The 23,689-nt window shown below is 41.0% G+C and overlaps 1 protein-coding gene across 1 annotated transcript in view; it reads left to right on the top strand.

The window, feature by feature from the left end:
- The first annotated feature begins 3,728 nt into the window (after positions 1-3,728).
- The window catches only part of WIF1 (WNT inhibitory factor 1), a 67,771-nt gene continuing 47,810 nt past the window's right edge, over positions 3,729-23,689 (top strand). The window contains exons 1-2 of the mRNA XM_047066492.1: positions 3,729-3,876; positions 4,369-4,508. Coding sequence (XP_046922448.1) covers positions 3,729-3,876; positions 4,369-4,508 — 288 coding nt within the window. The remainder of the gene's footprint in view (positions 3,877-4,368; positions 4,509-23,689) is intronic.

The raw sequence follows: 23,689 nt of genomic DNA, 5'->3' as shown, positions 1-23,689 counted from the left end.
TCTCTGAATTTGCCTTGCAGAAGCCATGAGAAGCCTGGAAAAGTCTTCATGGTTCATTCTTCACTCTGTCTCCAATTAGACCAAGATTTGGAGAGTAGGAGCTGTGTTTTTACCTGCCTCTCTATCCATACATCAGACACTTTACCAATGTTTTTTTTTTTTCTTGTCAAATTTCCAGTTAAATTCCAGTTAGCTAATAAAGAGTGTAATATTGCTTTCAGGAGTAGAATTCAGTGATTTCATCACCATAACAAGTGCCCTCCTTAATCCCCATCACTCATTTAGGCAAACCCTCACCCACTTTCCTTCACCAATGTTTTTTGAATGAATGAACTAAAAATTTTTTCAAATCCCAGATATACTTCCTCTTTGAATTCCCAGTCCTTCTGTCAACAACCACCATATTTTGCCTTCTATTAGGGTTACTTGGGTGCTTGTCGTATTCATTTTAATAACTCCAATATTCGTCAAGAGCTGAGGTCGTGTTTCATTTTTCATGTAGTTTCATGACTTTTTTTTTGCTGTCTTTGTTTTTCTTGTAGTTTTCAGCACAGTGTCTTGCACAAAATTGCTATTTTATCAGTCTCTGTGGAATAAGTAAGTTAATAAATAAATGCATCTGCCTACAAATGTAGCTGATGAGAATGAATTGCACAAGGAAAGGAAAAATAATAGTCTGGAAAATAAATGGTAGAATTTTCTTAAAGATTTTTAAGTCATCTCTACATACAACATGGGGCTCGAACTTACAACCATGAGATCAAGAATCACATGCTCAGCCCAGTGAGCCAGCCAAGTGCCCCAATAAATGGTAGAATTCTCAAACTAAGCGAAGCTGACTTGTAATATCATCTAGCACATTATTTTGAAATTTTTATAATATACAAATAAATATCATTACTTTTTTTTTAGTACAGAAATTTGAAACATGACTGTATTCTAAATGAAAAAGCCACTTTGCTCCTTAACAATAGAAAGGAGAGGGGCGCCTGGGTGGCTCAGTCGGTTGAGCGTCCGGCTTAGGCTCAGGTCATGATCTCACCGTTCGTGGGTTCGAGCCCTGCATCGGCCTTTGTGCTGACAGCTCGGAGCCTGGAGCCTGCTTCGGATTCTGTGTCTCCCTCTCTCTCTACTCCTCCCCTGCTCATGCTCTGTCTCTCTCTCTCTTTCCTTCAAAAATAAATTAAAAAAGAAACATTGAAAAAAAAAAAACAACAGAAAGGAGAATCAAGCCTGATTTACGTCTTAGGCAGCCCCTCCCCCCAAAAGATACACTCTTGGAAATAGCTGACTGGTGTATACCATATGTTCGTTCCTTCCTTCCCTTTAAAATCCCAGGAGTTCAAATCCAAGATTTTTTAAAAATAGCATGTTTTTATAACTCTAATAAAATCTAATTTTTTTTTTAAGTGTCCACTGCTAAGGAGAAGAGAATAGAGAGCAACCATTCTGGAAGGAAAAATAATTTCTTACAGCAAAATAAATTTTACCATCATCATCAACACCTAAGTCAACCACTGCGGAAAGGCCTCATTCAGAGGAAGTTGAATGAGGAGGGAATTTAGCCCCTCTTTTTCTCTACCAAAAAGGACATTTTAGGAGTATTTCCTACTCCTAACAAACAATACAGTGTTTGATTATAACAACCTGTAGAGGGCGTCCTTGCACCAAGAGCCATAGAGGTCTGAGCACTGCAAAGGAAAAAGTTTCAGTTCAGACCACACTTTTTGGAGTCAAAGAAAATGTCTATTGTGTGCTGAAATTATCTTTAATTGGGAAACAATTGGCATTAAAATGTTAAAGGGCTTCAAAGGCTGCCTGATGTATGTGCATACATTATATATAGATGCATATGCACTGAAATCAAAACTAATAAAATGTTTGAAAAGAGGTAAATAGTCTTATTCTAAAGGAAGAATGGCTGTGAGCCTTGGGATGTATACACTTAATTATAATTTACTTGTCAGTACGAGATATAGTGGCTAAAAGAATGGGCTTTTAAATCAAGAGTGCCTGGGGTTTGAACCCTGACTCTGTCCATTACCATCTGGGTAACCAAAGGCAGCTTCCGGGACTTTTTGGAACAGTGCTTCCCTATCAGTAAAATGGGGCTATTAATAGTGCCTTTTTAAAAGAGTCGTGAGGATTAAGTAAGCACTTTAAAGTCCTTATAAGTTAAGGCACTGCAACTTCAAAACAGTCATAATTAGACATCTTGTCTAATTACTTTTAAAGATCAACAGTTGTAAAGCTGAAAATATTTCATAATTGGAAATGCATATTCTGTTCTTTTTAGTAACTTATCGTGACCTAACATTTTTTTAACTGAATGCGTGCACATGTTCGGCTTCTGTTCTGTCCGTTCTGTTTGTTTTCCCCTCTTGAGGTGTCCACCACTCTACAAAGGACTGAGTGAAACACCACACCCAGCCCTAGACACTCGTCCTTGGGCATTTGTCGCAGCATCTGGATGGTTAAGAACAAGGAGACGTAAACAACCCTTTTCTGAGTCTGAAATCTTTCTAAGCCTCTTTTTTTTTTTTTTTTTTTTTTTTTTTTTAATCGTTGGCTTCCGTTTTCTTTGCGCAGCCGAGGGATTAGGCAGGGAGCAGGTTAAATCCCTTCTGAGGAGGTCGGGTATGTATGTTAGGCTGTAGCCCACCGCCAGCCAACCAGTCTTCCCATAGGCAAGGCCAGAGCTTGGTCTTCCTCCCAAGCGCCTGTGATTTCAGTACCACCGCGCGCGCCTCCAAGTTTGGGGAAAGCCCAGCAAACATTAAGATTTTCATGGTTTTGTGAAGTCCTATCCTCACGGGGTCAGGTGCACGTGTCATCCAGCGTCCAGGGAACTCTTCCCGGGTGAGCAAGGAGAAGAGTCTCCCCAACTGTGAAAGCGCCCTCCTTGATGTGAATCAAGTGCGGAATGAAAGCCCTGCGCCAGGAGCCCAGCCGAGCGCCTGCAATCAAGGACACCACTGGACGGTGGATCGGGTTTTACACTGTATCAGCGTAGAGTATCAGCGTAGAGCGGCTCAGAGAGGAACGATAGTGGCGGAAAGGAAGAAGTGGAGGAGTATGTGCTTTCCTTTAGCACTGGCATAGGGATGGGGGGTCGTCGTTGTCATCGTCGTCATCATCACCATCCTCAGAGCTTAATCAAGCCACGCGATGTCCGTTCTTCCCCTTTGCTTCCTGCCAGGCCAGCCAGGCGAGAGGCAGAGGCGAGTGACGTCCAGGGGGACGGTCTGAGCGCCCCTCTCCTCAACCGCCTACACCACGCTTTCCCTTTGCGCGCGCTCGCACCCGCGCCCCGCGGCAGGGACGCTGCTTTTCCGAGGGTCCCGCGCCGCCCAGCGCCCCCCAGTGGCGAGCGGCTGGACCTCGCCACTCCTCGCTCGCACCTCACTCGCGCCCTCCCTTCCCGCTCTTCCTCTCGGCCTGTATTTAACCCTCGGGCTCTTGGCCTCGCCGTGTGTGCTGGCATCTCCCGCTTTGCCAGTCTCGCCTCTCCGCCGTCGCGTCTCCCTCCTGCGCCCCCTGCGCCTCCCAGCAGGCGCCGGCTCTCCCCTCCCTCCTCCTCCGGCTCTCGCGGACTCACTCGCACGGGAAGGAGGCGGCTGCACGCCTGGCCGTCTAAGCGGGCACAGCTCCGGCTAAGGGAGGACTTCACGGACGCAGGTTGGGTGGGTGCGGCGGCGAGAGCCACGGCGAGGGAGATCTGGGGTAGCATGGCCGGGAGAAGCGCCTTCCCCGCCGCCGCGCTCCGGCTCTGGAGCATCCTCCCGTGCCTGCTGGTACTGCGGGCGGAGGTCGGGCAGCCGCGGGAGGAAAGCCTGTACCTGTGGATCGATGCTCACCAGGCAAGAGTGCTCATAGGTAAGCCCCCCCGCGCCCACTCCCTTCCCCTGCCTGTGCCTTTACTCTCTCCAGCGCTTCTGTTCAAGGAGAGATGCATGCATTTAAGGATCTTTTAAAAACTTTAATTTGCAAGGAAGGTTGTTCCCCTCCACCTTTTAATAAGCTATTTTTCCACCTGAAGGCGTATGCCCTTCTCTCAAGAAACAGCAGATCTAGTGTTCTGATCGCGCAGTTGTTAGTTTCCACAACCGTTAAGTTTTGCGGGGGACCCAGCGTTTGTTAACACCCGGTTACTCCGTGTCCACTCCCTTTCTTGAAAGCTTGTGTCTCTTAGCACCGTTCTTACCCCGTGCAGAGGAAAATTAGTTGGTGCCAAGACAGGTGCGTGGTATGTAGGCATGACCCATACCAATTCTTTAATGCGCCTTTTGCATGCGGTTTCTGGTTTGGATTCTTTTAAGTCCACCTAGTTTGATAGTTTTGTTTTTGTTTTCGTTTTTTTTAAACCAGGATTTGAAGAAGATATCTTGATTGTTTCAGAGGGGAAAATGGCCCCCTTTACACATGATTTCAGAAAAGCACAACAGAGAATGCCAGCCATTCCTGTCAATATCCATTCCATGAATTTTACCTGGCAAGCTGCAGGGCAGGTAAGTTCTGATACCAGAAGGGGTGGAGAAAATTACCCTTTAATATTTCCACTGCCCGATGGCAGGTAGAAATAATACGGTGTCGCGTGTAGGCTGGTACCTTTTTACCACTTTTAAGAGTGATTTCTCATGTGATTTCCAACGCCAATAAAGAGCTAACTCGTGTTTATTGAAACATGTCCCATAAATTAAAGATTCCCAGAAGAAAAGGGGAAGCATTGTGCCTAAGCTTGCTATTTTGATATGACTGTGTCTTCAGGCTGCTAGAGACAATACCAACATCACTTCTTCCTGTGATCAGTGACATTAAAACTTAGTACCTAGAAGACTCTTTTCCCCATAGTATATACTAATCATGTTTGACATTATTTATACTTTATAGCAAATTTTAAACTCTAAGTATTTTTGACATTGTGCATTTGAAAAAAAAATTGTTGAATGTTACTCACTGGAACAATGCAAATGCGATACATTTCTGGTTCAACTTCATAGCCTCAAAAAGTGTCATATAAGAATGTTTGTAAAATATTGCAGGCTATTGATTTTTTTAAGTAGCATTTTAAATATGTTCATATGGAAAAAGAAAACTGCAATATATTTTTATGAAGAAGCAGACATTCTCTTAGCACATTACCATCCTTTGTATGTTACCTTTTGTACAGTTCCAATATTACACAAATGAGCTCTAATTTTGGAAAGAAAGGGAAAATAAATGTTATAGGGATTTAATTTCTTTTGTGCAGTTGGAGAATTTACTGTAGAGGACAAAGAGTAACTAATAAATTCTTTTATTCATTAGTCAGTAAAATATGTCCACTATGAGAGTCATTGTAATTATAATTAAAATCACATTCTCAGGTCCTTTTTTAACTCCAAATTACTTAAGTGGCCATTTTTGTGACGAATGTGATCCAGAAGACACTTAATTAATTAAAAGTAATTGTTTTGAATTGAGAAACCACTTTGTGTCTCTCTAATTATCTGTTATATTTGGGGTGTGATCATTTCAATTGTCATTTTTCCCTCAGGTCTGTTCTCTCATTTTTCCCCCTAAAATAAACCAAATCTAGACCCATCGACACTTCCATCATTGTAAAAAAAATAGATGTTTTGGATCCATCAGGGTTCATAACAGGAAGGTCATCTATTCTCACACCCCCATTTAGCAGATACGTTCACTGAGGGGCCTATTGCTCCAAAAGAGACTATCCCTTTTCTTCCTATAGAATTCCCTCTTCATGGATACTTTATAGACAGTTAATTATGGAATATTGTGAAATCAGTAATAATTTAATGAATGACCTTTTATCATCTCTTTTTTCTTTTCACCTGAATGTATCTGTGTTTGACCATTTGTCAGATGAGATCAACATTAATTCAGTGTTTGTTTGTTTTTTAATGTTTACTTATCTTTGAGAGAGAGAGAGAGAGAGAGAGAGAGAGAGAGAGAGAGAGTGAGGAAGGGAGGGGCAGAGATGGAGGGGAACAGAGTATTCAAATTCAAATTAGGCTCTGCGCTGAGAGCAGAGAGCTTGATGGGGCCCCCAAACTCTCAAACTGAGATCAGATCCTGACCTGAGCTGAAGTTGGACGTTTAACTGACTGAGCCACCTAAGCGCCCCTTAAATTCGGTAGTTTTTTTTTCAACGTTTTTTTTTTGTTTGTTTGTTTGTTTTTATTATTTTTGGGACAGAGAGAGACAGAGCATGAACGGGGGAGGGGCAGAGAGAGAGGGAGACACAGAATCTGAAACAGGCTCCAGGCTCTGAGCCATCAGCCCAGAGCCTGACGCGGGGCTCGAACTCACCGACCGCGAGACCGTGACCTGGCTGAAGTCGGACGCTTAACCGACTGCGCCACCCAGGCGCCCCTTAATTCGGTACTTTTAAAAAGGACACTTTTTTAACCTGTACTTTCATGAATTTGTAAGCACCATTGGAAGGTCGCTTAACTTACACCCCTTCCTAGCTGAAAGCATTTGATAACTGTAAGAGAAGCAGAAGGTATCAACGGTTCTTATTTATTTGTTTTTCATATGCGTTTGTCTTCTGAAGAATGGAATTTGAAGCAAAGGTTTAAATGCCATGCTATCTCCCCTGTTGGTTTATGGCTAGTGCAGGTTTGCAAACACTGGCATGTTATTGAGTACAAAATGAATCACAGATCAATCTCCAGAATATCTCTTGTAAAGGATTAGAGAAGACATCAGAACTGGCATGGAAATAAGGCTTCTAGCATCTTTTTTTCTCCTGTTTAGTTGTTAATAGCCATTGTGGCTTATCTCATTACACCGGACAATGTTAGCCCCTCAGTTACCTTGCTCTTTATGCTTTCTGCTCTGGGCAGGTACTCTGGAGTCTGTCTTATTTAGCGGGAGGCTAGGTGAGAAGCGTGTGATCTACGCAATGCCAAACAGCGGGACATTTAAAAATATTACTTAAATGTTGCTTATTTTACTCAACAACGTTATGTGACTCCAGCAGCATCATTTTTGAAATGCATGGACATTTTGAAGATGAGAAAAATAATCACTTCAATAGCAATTAAGTCTTTTGAAAGGTATCTCTGGCTAAAGCCAAACCACATCAAAACATCGACATGGAAAATGAAAAGCTCACTCCATTATCTAGTTATTTCATCCAAATAATATCAAGCATTTAGGGATTTCGATCATTTGAAATAACTTTTATGTTCTACTTCAAACAGATGCAAATAAAAAAAAATTACAGTGAGATTCGTTTCCCCACATCAAGTTGCTCAGGTTTTTAAGAGTATTTTAAGTATGTGGAGAATTGGGCACACTTGTATGTGGCTGATGCCCCTTGAGCCTTTTTGTAGAGCAATTTGATTCTGAGAGCAAAAAGCGTGATATGGATCCTTTGACTGGAAATTTTCCTTCCAGAGATTCATCCTAAGGAAATGATGTCCTAAGGATATTAATAAAAATTTAGGTGCAAGACTGTTCCTCATTACACTACTTATAAAAGTCAACATGTTGGGGCGCCTGGGTGGTGCAGTCGGTTAAGCGTCCGACTTCGGCTCAGGTCACGATCTTGCGGTCCGTGAGTTCGAGCCCCGCGTCAGGCTCTGGGCTGATGGCTCAGAGCCTGGAGCCTGCTTCCGATTCTGTGTCTCCCTCTCTCTCTGCCCCTCCCCCGTTCATGCTCTGTCTCTCTCTGTCCCAAAAATAAATAAACATTAAAAAAAATTTTTTTTTTACATAAAAAAAAATAAAAGTCAACATGGGTAGAATGTAGAGGCCCAGTGATAGTGGCAGGAGAATGCAAAGAAGCATTAATAAGAATATTCTAGAGATCTAACCAATGCCACAGAAGAAAGATATTCATGACAGATGAAGTCAGCAGGTGTGTAACAGTATATTCTGATTCCATTATAAAATATGTAGGCAGACATAGGAACAAACATCTGATAAACCTCTGATTCTCCGGGGTATTAACATTAGTCACATTCGCGTATTTTACATTTTTGTTTTTCCACAACGAATGTGTATTGATTTGTAATTTTGAAATACTTTTTTTTTTAAATTTTTTTTAAATTTTACATTAGATACATACAAAAAGTTATACTTTAGAGTTTATGCGTGTATGACATTCTACATTAGTTTACTTATATTTATTACCCAGTATCATTTTTTAAATGTTTTTTTTAATTTATTTTTGAGAAGGAGAAAGAGCACAGGCGAGGGAGGGGCAGAGAGAGGGGGAGGCAGAGGATTCAAAGCAGGCTTTGCACTGACATCAGAGAGCCCGATGTGGGGCTCAAATTCATGAACCATGAGATCATGACCTGAGCCAAAGTCAGACGCTTAACCGACTGAGCCACGCAGGCGCCCCAATACAGTATCATTTTTACACCACACATCACTCAACAAAATGATAAAACAGGTGGTTTTTGTGGCTGACTATAGCTATGGAGCCCAAAGAATTCACTAATGCTTCTCTGATTCTCACCAGTTTCTTTCAAGATCCCTAAAAATCTGCCTACGAAGGCTTTCCTATCTGAAATCAGATGGCCTGACCTCTTTCTCTCACTGAAATCCTCATTTTCCATTGAAAACCCTGTCTCTACTTTATCTCCCATTTAAAATACTCATTTACTCACATGCCCTTCTCAAGGCCTTTAGATCAGAGAAGAATTTCTATTAAAGAGGTTTAGGCTTAAAGGATTTTTAGTAATCAAGGGAAAACACTCTTTATTGCTGTATATAACTTTTAATAGTTGATATTTTTCAATGAGGCATTCCTTATTCTAATTTTTCTCCATATTTGGGACAGGTAGGGACCATGAGTGACCATTTTGGTTTTCTAAACGATGCACTAATTAAACATTTTATTTGGAAAATAACTCTTTCTGAAACTAATGGCTTTCAAATAAAACCTTAATGAGAAGTTTTGTTGGACAAATCTGAATTCCAGTATTAGGACACCACTGCTGATTTCCATATGAACCAAGTTGGTTCAAGGCCAAAATTTTTTGTTTATATAGATCTTATAAATAGATCTTTATTTATAAAGATCATATAGACTTGAACTTAACAACTGTAATATATTCTATCACCTGCACATAGATGCTAAGGTACTACGAGTCTAGTACGCAGTTAATAAGCCATCTCTTTTTATGTTGGCTTTTTTTTTTTTGCAGTGGTGATGGATTTATGCTGAGCCATATCTGTACTAGTTTTCCAACCTCCTTGTGACCAAATGCCTGGATTTCTGAGATGGTTGGCAAGGGTTGGGGTGAAATTGGTGTGTATGGAATAGAAATTCTCTGGGTGAAGATAACCAGCCAGTATTAACTTCCAACCCACCACGTGGATTACCAAGCAAGCCCTAACCATCTGTACCGACAGGTCCAGATCTTAAAGTAAGCTTGTTATTATGCGTAGCGGTCACAATCCTTGTGACCACCAGAAGTCAGTGACAGAGCTTCATTTCCGTCAGTTTCAAGATCTTTAAAACCAAAACTTAAAAGCATCGTGGTGGATACAGGAAAGAAAGGGGAGAATTTTGTCTGCTGTGCTGGGGAGTGGGTGGTCACATGTATGTTGTGAACGCATTGACTATTGGGTTAAACTGCAGAAATGTGCTTGTTTTATGTATCACCTTACAAAACAGAAAATACTACATATGCCGAAAATGTAGCGTATCGAGTACAATGGTTTCCCATTATGTAAGGAACATAAATGTGTTCATAATCCTTCCTCATTTCCCTATCAATTAAAAAAACACCCTGAATTAACTCCGACTGCCCTAAATAATAACAATAATAATACAAAATCAAGTATGAAGAAAGCTAAGAACTTGGCCTGGGTGGTGGTGTCTTTGAATGACTCCACTCAGTAGCACCCAAATTCAGCTTTAAAATGAGGAAGGTACTGTTGAAAAAAAAAAAAGAAAAAGAAAAGAAAACTCAAAAAGAGATCATTTGTCTGGAAACTGACTCAGATTTTTGCTAATTTTTTTTTTAAGTGGAATCATTCCACTGATGTGTTTCTGTAATATGAACCAGATAATCCAATTATGTCATGAAAATGTCCCTAAAGCTCCGGATAACTTGTTTTTGCAGTACAGCGTTTGATAACGATGTCGCACTAGTCCCATTAAACTGGCTGCAGTTTGCAGTCTGAAATTTCCCATTGGACTGCTCGAGGAAAGGAGACCTGTCTCAAAATGGGTTTTTTCCTTCTTTTCTCCCCTTGACAAAAATGAAAGAAAAGCAATAGAGAGTGAGTTTTAATTCAAGCACTACCTCTCCCTCGTCAGAGGAACTACCAAGTACCCTTACCCACTTCCTTCCAATTCCGTAAGTTATGGTAACACTTATTATTATTATTTGAGTCCCTTCATGTGTACTGCCCACATTTTTTCCTAATGGAGGTATGATTGTTTTGGTAGTTGCAACCCAAGTGGCTGCATACTTTCATACTCCTGGGGTTTGCCATCATACCTTTTCAGTGGTTTTATGTCATCAAATGGAGGAAATGCCTCGTGTTTTGACCCCTGGTCCCTGGTTTCAAAGTGGGAATGTGAATATGTTTACATACTGTGGGCATGAGTTTTTTTAAGAAGGTACTCCTATCAAAAACCCAGCTTTAAACTTTCCATGTTTGGATTCTGCTAGGCTGTGGCATTTTGCATTGTGGTGGTGCGGACATGCCACCAGGGATCAAAGAGTAATTCTGCAGAGAGCCCATTTCATTTAGCAAAGCAGGCATGTGCCAGCCATCTGTTGTATCTGCTGATAGAAAACAGCAGTAAGTTTCTCAAACTTTTGCCAGAAAAAAAAAAAAAAAAAAAAAGCTTTATTGCTTAGAGGAGATGAGTTACAAGGTACCTTGTAAGCCCCATCTGGTTCTACAGCGATTTACATGGCACAAATGTAAACTCTGCTACGTCTTGCTTACATGGTGGTATAAAGGCATGTAAACAAACCCTTCGCTGCTATCCTCTGCGTTTATTCCCGACTTTAAAATGCTTGCACAAATAAAAATCTTTTAAATTGTTGTGGTGAAGTGGAAAGGAATGGTACTCAATAAAGCATTTTGTGTTGGATTAAACTCATTTAACTTAAATGTCCCTGACGTGTCGTGAGAGGAAAAGTTCGGGGATTAAGAGTTTGGTGACAGTGTTCTTCATCCTGTAGCTGGATCTCTGGAGGAGGCATTGTCAGGTTAGGATTCTTTTGCCGCAAAAAGTTGGCCAACTTGCCCTATTTGCCAACCTGGGAGTAACTTGGTTACACTGCTGTGAACCTTTAGGGGATGGGGAGTGTTCTCCCCTGCAGCATTTCTCTGCCTCAAGCACTCAGTCGATCACCAAATACAGACAAAAACATAGAGCACACAGAGAGGAATAAACCTGCCCTCAGGGAGCTTATAGCCTGGGAAACGTTCAGCATACTCATCTGAATAAGGTTAGAAAGTCTAGGATTGGTGGAGAGCACCGAGAAGGCCACTCTTTTCCCTGCCTGGAGGAAGAGCGGCGGGAGCTCTTCCCTGAGCTCACTGAGCAGGTGTGTCTAAATTAATTCCTGAAGGATGTGGAAAGCATCCATCAGACCTGAATGGTAAGAAAATACCTTCCAAGCAGAGAGCTCAAGAGTATAAGTGCACGGAGGTCTTAAAAGGGAAGGCAAGTGGTAGGTGATCATGAGTGGCCTCGTATACATCTGAGAGGTCGTGGGGATGATGCCCCAGTGAAGGGGATGTCAAGGTCAAATAATGGAGATGGTTCTGGGGGAGAAGAGAAGGTAGAAACAATTCAGGGATATTTCTCTCTTCTCTCTACTATGAAAAGAATGGACTCAACATTTTGCAGGTTTGTCCCAGGGATATACTAAGTACATGTTTGATTTATGTCTTGGGTGGACAGTGGCTTTTGTAAAATCATCATTTAGCTCTTCTTTCTTACTAAACTTTTGGAAAACTTTGTGATGGTTAGTCTCTGCTCCAGGTTAGTTTTGTTTGTTTGTTTTTCCTTGTTTTTGTTTTTGTTTTTGTTTTTGTTTGCAGTAGGGCATAGAGCTATTAAAAAACCGCGCTTTGTTGGGGCGCCTGGGTGGCTTGATCGGTTAAGCGTCCAACTTCGGCTCAGGTCATGACCTCACGGTTCGTGGGTTTGAGCCCCACATCGGGCTCTGTGCTGACAGCTCAGAGCCTGGAGCCTGTTTCAGATTCTGTGTCTCCCTCTCTCTCTGCTCCTCCCCTGTTCATGCTCTGTCTCTCTCTGTCTCAAAAATAAATAAACGTTAAAAAAAAAAAATTTAAAAAAAACCACGCTTTGTGAGTGTGTAGAACGTTTTAAAAAATCAATTTAGTTTTCTAATGGAACTTAGAACTTTGAACTTAATGTAAAAGGAAGCTTAAATAAGGAAAAGAGTGTGTTAATTTGTGAAAGAATTGATTGAGCATCTATGCCCAACTCCCATACCTTTTTAAGTATCAAGAGAAGTACAATAAAGGTAAAGAAATTACACTTGGCAGGTAATGCTTCTGTTTAAATGATGAGAAGTGGACATTGGACATTGAGTTATTTAAAATAAGCCTGCTTCTTCAAGTATTAGATGTTCTTTTAAAATTTACTGGCTAAGAGGCACCTGGGTGGCTCAGTCAATGAAGCATCTGTCTCTTGATTTTGGCTCAGATCACGATCTCATGGTCCTGAGACTGAGCCCCATACTGAGTGTGGAGCCTGCTTAAGATTCTCTCTGCCCCTCCCCTGTTCACGCGCGCATGCGCGCGCTCTCTCTCTCTCTCTCTCTCTCTCTCTCTCTGTTTCTCCAAAACAACAAACAAACAAACTTATCAGTTAAAATTCTAAAATCCTAGGACAATTTCTGTTCTCTGTTTCCCTCAGATAGACTTATGGATTTTATCTTCTTTTTGACTTTTCTAGATGAATGTGATTAAAGAATCCTGAAAATTGTCAGGCATCATTTGAAACCCATTCACCCGACCACAGTGTCACAGAGCAGCTATGTATTGTGTGGGCCTGAAACAGGGGACAGATGCAGGATTGACTTCTTAGCTGGCAATATGAGAAAGGAGATGAACACAGTTCTTGCTTAGCTGCTCTTGGCCAGAACCCAGATCGTGCCCCAGGGAGGCAACACGTGACTAAGAACCAATTTTCTGCCCTTGAGAAAAATTAGAAGCTAACTGGAGAGGTGGATATATACAAATCGATCATCCAAATAATTGCTGGGAAGCGGTATTGTAGCAGGACTAGGGCATTCTCAGGTTATAATGAGAGCATGGAGAAGGAACTCCAGAGCTGAGCTGAGCCTGACAGTTGAGCTAGCCAAGCAAAAATGTGGAAGAGGGGATGGTTTTTAGGAAAGGAAACAGCACTAGGCGACATATAGAGACCAGAACGACATTATCTGGGAACCAGTATGTTGGTGTGGCTGGAGTGTATGTGCAAGTAGGAAGTAGAGAGTTGGTCCTAGAGGACTTTGTCCAGCAAGTTAACGCATCTTGTGTTTACTCTACAGATGATGTTGAGTTATTCCATGAAATACAGCAGAGGACTGTAGGATCAGAGTTACATATTTAGATATTGTGTTAGTGGGATGGAAGATAGCTTTGAAGGGAATAGACTGCAAGGAGAGAAATCAGGAATAATTAATATATGTAAGATCAGAGATGAAAAGAAGGGAAAAATGGATTGGGGAAACATTTAGGAGATAAAAATACAAAAGTCTTGGTGCTAGGAATAAAGAGCATCTCATTTCCTCCACTGTCTGCTTCATTAACTTAGCCTTCCTGCCCCCAAGCTCATCCTTCCTGTCCCAGGGCCTTTGCACATGACGTTTCCACTGCTTAGAATTTACTCCCACTAGATTTCTATGTGGTTTGCTCCCTCATTTCCCCCATGTCCAATCAAATGTCACCTCCTCTAACAGGCTTTCCCTGACTCCCCTCTGTAAAACATCAACCACCACCCTCATCACTCTTGAGTCTTCTTCTCTGCTATATATATTTTTATGGCCCCAAGAATAATGATTATACTTGATTATATTTTATTTTAATTGTTCAACCCTCCCATTCAATGTAAGCTCATGAGAACAAGGACTTTGTCCTGTTCACCATGTAACAACTCCAGGTCCTGAAACAGCTCTTGACACACAATAAGCAGTCAATAAACTATTTGTTGAATGAATTAATACATGATGTAGATCCCATATTATTCTGAGTTGATAGATAAGGCAGCTAAGACAGAGAGGAGCAAAAGAAACATGGGTAGCAAGTGGCAGAGCTGGAATTCAAACCTAGGCAGTTGGGATCCAGAGCCCTTGCTCTGATAAGTGCTAAATAGAGGTATGAACACAGAATGGGAACACAGAGGAGGTAGCAAGAAACTCTGGCTGAGGAAGGAGGGCCAAGTTTCTCCAGAGAAGACAGAATAATTGAACTGGGAATTGAATCTGTTTAATGAGCTGAGACAGGAGTCAGGTGTAGGGAGAAGGACTGTCACAGGTAGAGGCAAAGGATCTGGGAGAGTGCATTCTGGGAAGAGGTAATGGTGCCTCGGACAGGGGCCGGATGTATGCAAGGGAAAATATTGGGATCCAGAGCTGGGGGGCAGGGTGTATGTGTGTTTAGATGAGGCTGGACATTTGGGAAAGGCCAGAGGCAGAAACAGTAGAACCCATGGAAAGGTCACTTAACTCAATTCTTTCATCTGTAAGAAAAGCAGTTTAGATTAACTCTAAAATGCTTTCCAGGGGCACCTGGGTGGCTCAGTCAGTTAAGCGTCTGACTTCGGTTCAGGTCATGATCTCACGGTTCGTGGGTTCGAGCCCCACATCGGGCTCTGTGCTGACAGCTCAGAGCCTGGAGCCTGCTTTGGATCCTGTGTCTCCCTCTCTCTCTGTCCCTCCCCCACTTGCACTCTGTCTCTCTTGCAAAAATAAATAAACATTAAAAAAATAAAATAAAAAAATAAAATGCCTTCCAAATTCTAAACTATTATGATTCTATCTCTTAAGAAAACATCGTCAATCATTTTAACATTAACGGTAATATCTGTATTCAAATTGCAATATCTTTCTCTATTTTTAAGAATCAAGACAGAAAGATTCTTCCTCCAAAACTGTCCTATTTGTTGTGAAACTTACAGAGGTTCATCTCAGTATACTCCTTTATTTATCGTATGTTGATGATGATACCCAATACTTGCATAGCATATACTTGCTGGGAGCTTTGCAGATACTCTCTCATCAGATCCTCCTCACAGAAAGCCAGAGGTAGGCACTAGTATTGTCCCCAGTGTATAAATGAGGAAACTGGGGTGTGAGGAAGTCAAATTACTTACCTGAGACTACGCGGCTAAGAATACCTATGTGCATGTTTATACACTTGAGAGAAGTTATAATGGATGTCTTCGCATCCAAAAAAATACCAATTCAAAGAACAATTTATCAATGCTTACTATGTCCTAGGTTCTGAGAATGCAAAATTTAATTGATCCAACTGCCTTCTAGGAATTCACCAGCTGGGGGTGAAGACCATGGCGTCAACAAGGCAATAATAATTGTGGTGAGCTCTCAGGGCCAACATGTGTGGTTGGACGGGCTTTTTCATCGCATAAGGCGAACTGACCAAAGCAGCGAGTTCAACCTGACCAAGCTGAAATCCAGCTCTTCGACATTTCACCTGTCAAATCTGACAGCATGCCACAGAGCTGCCTCTGTCCAGAGGGGCACTTCTACCTAATTTGCATACAGCCTTCATATGGGCCAGGTGGCCCCCGTTACATGCCCTAAGAGAATTCCTATGGGAGCATAAAGCCAGAGGGTTTTGCCACTGGTCAGGTAAATTTACAATTACTTGTATGCTGAAGAAGATATCACAGGAAAGATAACATCTAAACTGGGTCACGAAAAACGTTCAGTAGGCAGAGCATGACCAAGGCAGGTGGGGCTGGGATGGATGTTCTGGGTAAGTTGAATGATGCATAGGAAGGTACGCGGGATTGAGAATCACTGGTGTGGTTGGAGTAGGACTGTTAGTCCCAAAAAGTTTGAGACCATGATGACTTCTGTATGGCAGAGTTGACTTGTATTACAGAAAATAGGGAGCATGATAACAGAGATGGTAACATCGTGCCTGCGTGCAAGATAACTTTGGTGGCAGAGGGAGGGTAGATAATGGGGTGCCAGATGGAGAGTGGATACTGGGGTGCCTGGCTGAGGACAAGGAAACAATTAGGAAGTTTTAAAAGACATTACAAGGTGACACGAGTATGAAGTAAGGCAGGGGGTAGGGAGAGAGAGGAAGAAGCAGATCCCAGAGATAACTCTCAGGATAATTGACATGTAGGTGCTATGGTAACAGGGGACTGGAGGATGACTCTAAGCTGGCTGGACAGATGGTCGGATGGTTGTGTCTTAACCGAGAAATTAATTACAGGAGTAAGCGCAGAACGGTTTGAGGTACAAACCGTTTGGAACTTCCCAAACACGAATTTTCTGCTGAACATTCAGATGGCAGAGTCTGGTATGAATTTGAAAACTGGAGTCTAGGGCAAAGATATGAGATGTAGAATCGAAAGACTGATTTTGGAGATTTAGAGTTTTTCTTCTCTACCTAGTTCTCTTCCTTCCTGGTTTTGACCTCAACTCAACAGATACTTGGGGTCCTACAAAATGCCAAAGCTTGTGCCGAATGCTAAAAACACAAATATAAATTGTATACGAAGCTTGCCCTCAGTCTAGTATGACAACAGATATGAACAAAACAACAACAATGCAATAGTAAATGTATTGTAATTGCAAAAAGAACAAAGTGCTGTGAAAATACTGAGGAGGGAGCATAACTCTTTTGGGAGAGGGGTGAATTAATCTACATAGAGTTCCTGGTGCTCTTCAGGGCATAACCTGAAGCCTGTGAAACTAACATATGCACACTTGGAACAACTCTGCTTAACTTCATGGCTTTTATGTACTTGAGACAGTATGGCCTAATGTATTCTGCTTTCTACTTGCTATTATTATTGTTGTTGTTGTTGTTGTTTTGGAAAAGAATACAACAAATGTCACTATACCACTAGGTGACAGAGAAAATCATCTCTCCAGAATCAAGCGTCTAGAAATACTCTTGGGGAAAACAGTCTGTGGGAGCTGGAGATATGCCTGAATAGACCTATACTATAGAGCTTGTTAGGATGCCTGGTTTACAAGGGCTATTTCAGTATTAGTCATGGATGCACAACTGGGTGGGCGGAGGGGGAGGGGGAGAGGCGGTGGGATTCACATCTGAAGTCAAGTCCACGTAGATTTATCTCCTATTTAAGGCAATACCCTGATGGAACCCTAATAAACTTGTAAAATTACTCTGATGTTTGCCTTTTGAGTACTTATAGTGAAGCCGTTTGACTCCTGTCATTTGTTAATTCGATCAATATTCCTGTTTCCAGTTGGAACTTGGTAAGACGTTGAAATTGTATTTATATCGCTGTCACTTACAGCAGTAGCCAGCAGGTGGCAATGTAAAAGTTACTTCTTTGTGGAATTTTCCATCTCAGCATTTTTTAAGTCTGTGGGGGTGCTCTCTAACAGAGCCCAATTTGTAGGGTACTGTGATCTTACATAACTCATTTCAATAGGCCATTAATATATTCAGTAAGTTAGAAAATAAACTGTCTCAAATTCTATGTCACTGAAAACATCAAGACTCATCATAAATTTGAAAACTCATCCTAAATAAGTACAAATGTGAATGATTTCATTGTACCCTGATTTTCTGTTTCTTCCTTTTAAACAATTGCTCAATCTCAAGCAGGAGTCAAGTTTTAAGTTATCTCTCCATATTCATCCAGTGTTTTGTTTTGTTTTTGTTTTGCCTTCTCTGGCTGTAACTTTAGGTGTCAACAGAATAGCAGAGTTGGAAGATATCCCAGAGTTCATTCACCCTATCAAGCCTAACCATTATCTGAAGCATCCATGAGTTGTGGTTTCTTAACTTCTAGTTGAACGTGTGCAGTGGCAGGGAACTTATTAAGGCAGATGTTACTGAATTATTTTAATTGTGTTAATCATAGAAAGGGTTCTTCATAATGGGCCACAACCTGCCTTCCCACTGTAACTCGAATCTCCCAAGACTCTACCAGTCTATGGACTTACACTGGGCATTTATACCCTGAAGTTTGTTGCCTTATCCTCTCCACTGCTAATGGAGGGTCTCTGGTTCATTTGCTCCTACTTCTTTCCTGGCAAAGACCAGCTAGTTCTGTGAATTCTTAGAAGGACTCGACACATGCCATCCTGGAGGGAGATGTCCTGACCTCTGCTGCTACATTATGGTCCTGGTGAGACCTGCTTGTCAGGTCTAGATGCAGCCTCTCTATGCTCCCTAAGCGATAAAGACTCAAGGGGCCACAGAGGGCTGTATTCTCCATAGGTCTTACCGTCTCAGAGCAACTCGGTGTTCTGTGCAGAAATGGGGAGTCTACCCCTGCTCCCTATTTGACATCGAACTTTATCGCTTGGCACCTAAAACAACATGACCTAAGCCCTTTGGCCCCAACTAGACACCAACATTAATTTCCTGCAGCCCATGTCCCCAAACATCCCCAATTTCTCCAGCTCCTTCACATAAGCAGTTTTGCATCTTTTCAACCTTGATTCCTAAATACTTAGCAAAAGTATAAAATTATCACAGATGGAATATACTGGTATTTTACTCTTTATAGTCCCATGAGAAAATAATTCATTGCTAGAATTGGAGATTACTTCTAGAATTGTGAAATCATTTTTGGTTTACAAAACTTGTATGATAAACTAAAGACAGAGAAGAAAAGGGAGGGGAAGAAAAATGGAAAATAGCTAACACTTACTAAGGTATTCTGTGTGCCAGTCACTGTGCTAATAATCACTTCTCATCACTATCTAGTTTAATTCAACAACCCTGTGAGATTAGCGTTACTAATATTCGCATTCTACAAAAATGGCGACCAGGTCATGAAAAGTTATGCAAATTGCCTAAGTTCACATATCTAGTAGGTAGTGGAGCCAGGATTTAAACTCAGGTAATCTGACTCCAGAATCCACGATGAAATGGCGTCTTGAACTCTTTTAAAACAGAGATTTTCCTGAATCTACGTCTTTATTCTTTAGACATTTTATTGCATGCACACCATGTGCTGTGAAGCATGAGTTAGATACCACCCTGACCAATAAGAGCTGACACTGTTACAGGTGCTAAAATAGCATGGCTTTCAAATGTTTGGTAAATATTTGATCGAATCATTTGAAATTGTCATCTTTAGTAGGTCAAAATGGTTGAATTTCATGTGATTTCACTTAAGAAGAAGAACTGACACTTACTGAATATTTACCTCGTGCCAGAAGCTCTTCTAAGTAATTTATAGGTATTATCTCATGTAATTCTTGGACCAATTCTGTGAACTGAAGATACTATTTTTATCTCCATGAAATGTATGAGAAGCCGGAGGCGCAGAGAAGTTAAGTAACTTGCCCAAGATCATACCTTAGTCATCTGCAGGGCCAGGCCCTGAACCCTGGCAGTCAGATGCCAAAGTAGGTATAAATATGTCTATATTATGTCACCTCTGTGTTATCTAACAGTAGGCCAATCTGCCCATCCAAATCAATTTTTAAAGAAGCAGCTTCATTTAGAGAGTCGTACCTTATGAGGCCACTAGCAAATCAACTAAGTCAAGATCTAGTTCAGAAGCTAAATGGAACAAATACAAAATCCATTCAGACTGGCTGAATGTCTTTGGTTCCCAAAGTTTGATCAGTAAATGTATCTGATATCCTGGATATCCGCAGGCTTGAATTTGGAGAGTTATCGTTGCATATCCTGTGTTGTCTGGGGTTTGAGGGAACATTTACTCATAAGCTGAATTAGTACAGCTCTCTTGAATTAAGGTAAGAGATTTCTATCATTCTGCTAATAGCAGTGACACCTTTCTATATCACACTTAATAGTTTAAAACATGCTTTCGTTTATATTGTTTCATTGAGTTCACTCAGTCCTCCTAATGACTGAAAAACCATGCATTGCTAAAACTGTAGATAATTAAATATGAGGAATAACTGTGATAATTTGCAGTGGATGGCCTTTGGCCAAAAGTAAAATAATTCAAACCTGATCTTTAATAGCTGTACATTCTTCTATAATGCACAAAAGTTTTGCATCTGTGATTTTATAGAAAGGCTTTTGCCTTTCGATAAAAATAAATAAGGGCCCATTCAATAAATTCTATTTAAATTATAAGGAAACATTTTCAGTGGAAAATAAAAGTAGATTACCATTCCATTGCCATGGTGAGGATAGAAATAATCACCCTTCATCTGGGTTCATACTTGGTATTTCAGATATCTGTTGCCATCAATTCCTTGAGAAACTCTGCATAGCCAAGACTTTTCTAGAATGGTATTTACATGATTGTAGAAAGCTGTCCCCTTAATATAAAACACTTGAAGTTAAGAGAGATGATTGAATCTGCCCTTTTGAGGGGGACATGGGGCCAGTACTAGGCTGAGTGGGACAAGTGAGGCACTCGGGGTGATTGTGTGAACCTAGGAGTAAGTGCCTCCATACATTTACAGTCTGGGTGCCCCGATCACCTTCCCCTAGTCCAGGCGCTGACCATACTGGAGAACACGATGTGTGGTCGTTAATTTTACGTGTCAACTTGACTGGGCCACACGGTGCCCAGACATGTGGTCCAACATTATTCTGGACACATCTTTGACGGTCTTCTGGATGACATTACCATTGAACTGGGAGACTGGGACATATGACCCTCCCCAGTGTGGATGGGCCTCATTCAATCGTGTGAAGGCCTGAATAGGACAAAAAGGCTGACCCTCCCACGAGGAAGAGAGAACTCCTCCTGCCTGATTGCCTTCAGACTGAAACACTGGCTCTTCTTGGGTCTTGAGCCTCCCTGCTTTCAGACTGGAACTGATACCACTGGCTTCCCTCAGTCTTTAGCTGGCCAACTGCAGATGTCAGACTCCCCAGCCTCCATAATCACATGAACCAATTCCTTATTAACTATTTATCTATCTATCATCTATCCTATTGATTCCTTCTAGAGAGTTCTAACACACTGTTTTCTGTCTTAGCTGCCCAACAAGAGGAGAAGTTAACTATCAAAGAGAAGCAAACAGCAGCATGGGCCAAATCTTGATCAACTTAAATGCTTGGGGCCTTGGTTTCTTCAAGTGCTAAAAGGAAATCATTAATTTACTTTTTACCCTGGCAGCAAAATGCAGTTGCATAATGTGTACAAAGTACTTGACACATAGTCGACACTAAAAAAGTAGGGTCTTTTCTTCCCTTTATATTAATGAGCTGTTAGTGCTAAATGGAAGCCGTGAGGCCAAAGAAAGGTAGTCTGCCAGATCCCAGGCTAGGGAGTGTGCTGGCGGGGTGCCCAAACTCCACCATAAGTGATGGCGTCCCAGTCTCTGAACTCACCGTGTCCCACTGAGCTGGCCTCGGGAGATCTGGCTTCTGGCTCGGCTCCCACACCATCTATCTGGGGCTTCAGACAAGTATTTCATTTTCTTTCTCATCTGTAAAATAAGGGGTTCCTTTCAGTTCTAAAATGTCTGTGATTTGTTACTAGCCATTATCACTTCCGCATTGTTCTTGGTTCTGCGTTTGAATTCAAATCACAGAGAGAAAAACAACTTGGACAATACCATTAATTGTAGCAAAAAGGAAGAAAATGTGAGCAGAACTAACTTTCAAAATACTGTTTGCCTGAATCACACCAATAAAATCCAGCAAAATCTATTTTAGGCAACGTTTACCTGGTTTTCCAATAGTAGCTTGGTTTCAGTTCATTCAGTTTGACTAATAAACTCACGTTAGGAGTTCAGCTCTGAGGCAGGTAGGCCAGACAGCTATGTGACTCATATTAACCTTTAAGACCTTTTGACAAATGATTATTACTAGTAATATTTACTCTGTAAGACCTTCTTCAAATAATAGTTCCTTTCTAGACATTCGTAACACTTATTCCTTGCTGGGCTCTTTACAAAGGACTGAGGAATCAAGTCTGAGACTTTGTCTCTCTGTTACAAATGGAGGTTTTTACACTTCGAGCTGTCCCTGTAGTAATTATAACTTGCAGCACTCGTTCCTCAGTTACATAAACTAGACTTCATTAGGGTTTTCAGTACTTAATTTCCTGGGTATAACCCTGGGTATAACCATGAATCGTTACAGAGTTTTATTTTAAGTTCATTACTTTTTTCCATCATAAATGAGTACACCCTCTAAATGTCTTTGGAAAATACAGAAAAAGAGAAGGAAGAATGGGAGAAGGGAAGTCATGTATAGTTAACTCACGTAAGAAAACGCTAAAATATTGGTGTTTTTCCACCTAGTGTTTTTCCGTTCAAGCAACAACTTGTCCCCTTTTTTGTTGTTGTCTGCTTGGGAACAGTGGGGCAGTTTCCCATGTTATTACATATTCTGTAAACATGGTTTTTTAACAACCACACTATATTCTGTGGATTATTTAAACGTTCTCCTATTGGTGTTGTCTCTAGATAATTTTTCACTATTACAAATAACACTGTGAACAGCAACCCAAGGCATAAAAGTTTTTCCATAGGAGGATTACTTCCTTAGGGCTGAGTTCCACAAGTGGAATTTCTGAGTCAAAGCACTTGATAGTTGTGCAGGCTCTTGGCACATACGTTAATGCTGAGTGGCTTGTAATGGGGACTCCATACTTTCAACAGAATTATGCAAGGATATCCTTTTTAGTATTCTCTCTTTAGTATTTTTAGTATTTAATATTAGAGGCTTAATTCTAAACCTCGAAATGAGGCTTTCTAAATGGTCCTGGTGGCTGTTGATTTGTGCCTGCATTTTTAAGTTCTGACGAGTTTATCTCAGTAGGAGTTTCATACTGTAGGGGGCAGTGGGGGATCAGTGAGTGGCTGTCCTTTTCCAGAGAGGGATGTTAAGGTCGGCCAAGGGAAAGAGCTCTGCATAGGGATGATTAATTGCGAACACAGACCTCTTCAGATATATATTAATTATAAATTACGGATACAAATACAAAACCAGTGGGTGAATTGCAAAGAATAAAATAGGTCATTCCTTTTTAAACAGCAAAGAAACACATTTTCTATTAATTTGGAGTATGAATAAATATATGAGTTTTTCTGCACGTTTCAGGTACATAGATATGTGTACCCAGAAATATTTTGAAATAATAGTGATTGGAACACTTATTTCTGCATATATACCCTTTAAATAAGTTTTTTTATATATTAAGTAATTTATTATTATGCTCCCAACACTCAGTGGTATAATTTTCTCAGTTTTAAAAGGCACAAAGTTCGAGAAGGATTAGCAAGTAGGTCAACTTCCAAGCCTAAAGAGTTATTGTCATCAGCGGCTAGAGCATAGCACTTTCTAAGAGGAAGAATGGCATATTTACTACATTTATCAAAATAAGGGAGCTATGAGCAAATAAATACGCTTTTATAGGTGTTCCATAAAAGAGAAGACAAATTAATTTGCTGGTCAGAGCTCCCGGAGCTGGATATTCAAACAGAAAGAGAAAGAGTTGGTTTAAAGGACCCTTTGGAGAAAAGTACTCAGGCAGCTGGATTCACTTGAACCAGAAGTCTTGATATCAGAGTAAATATTCTGCATTTTA

Source organism: Lynx rufus, unplaced genomic scaffold (genome assembly GCF_022079265.1).
Source record: "Lynx rufus isolate CCGP_SWC_20201006 ecotype Redwood Valley unplaced genomic scaffold, mLynRuf1.p SCAF_7, whole genome shotgun sequence".
Classification (NCBI taxonomy): domain Eukaryota; kingdom Metazoa; phylum Chordata; class Mammalia; order Carnivora; family Felidae; genus Lynx; species Lynx rufus.
This window is presented reverse-complemented; position numbering and strand designations above follow the sequence as displayed.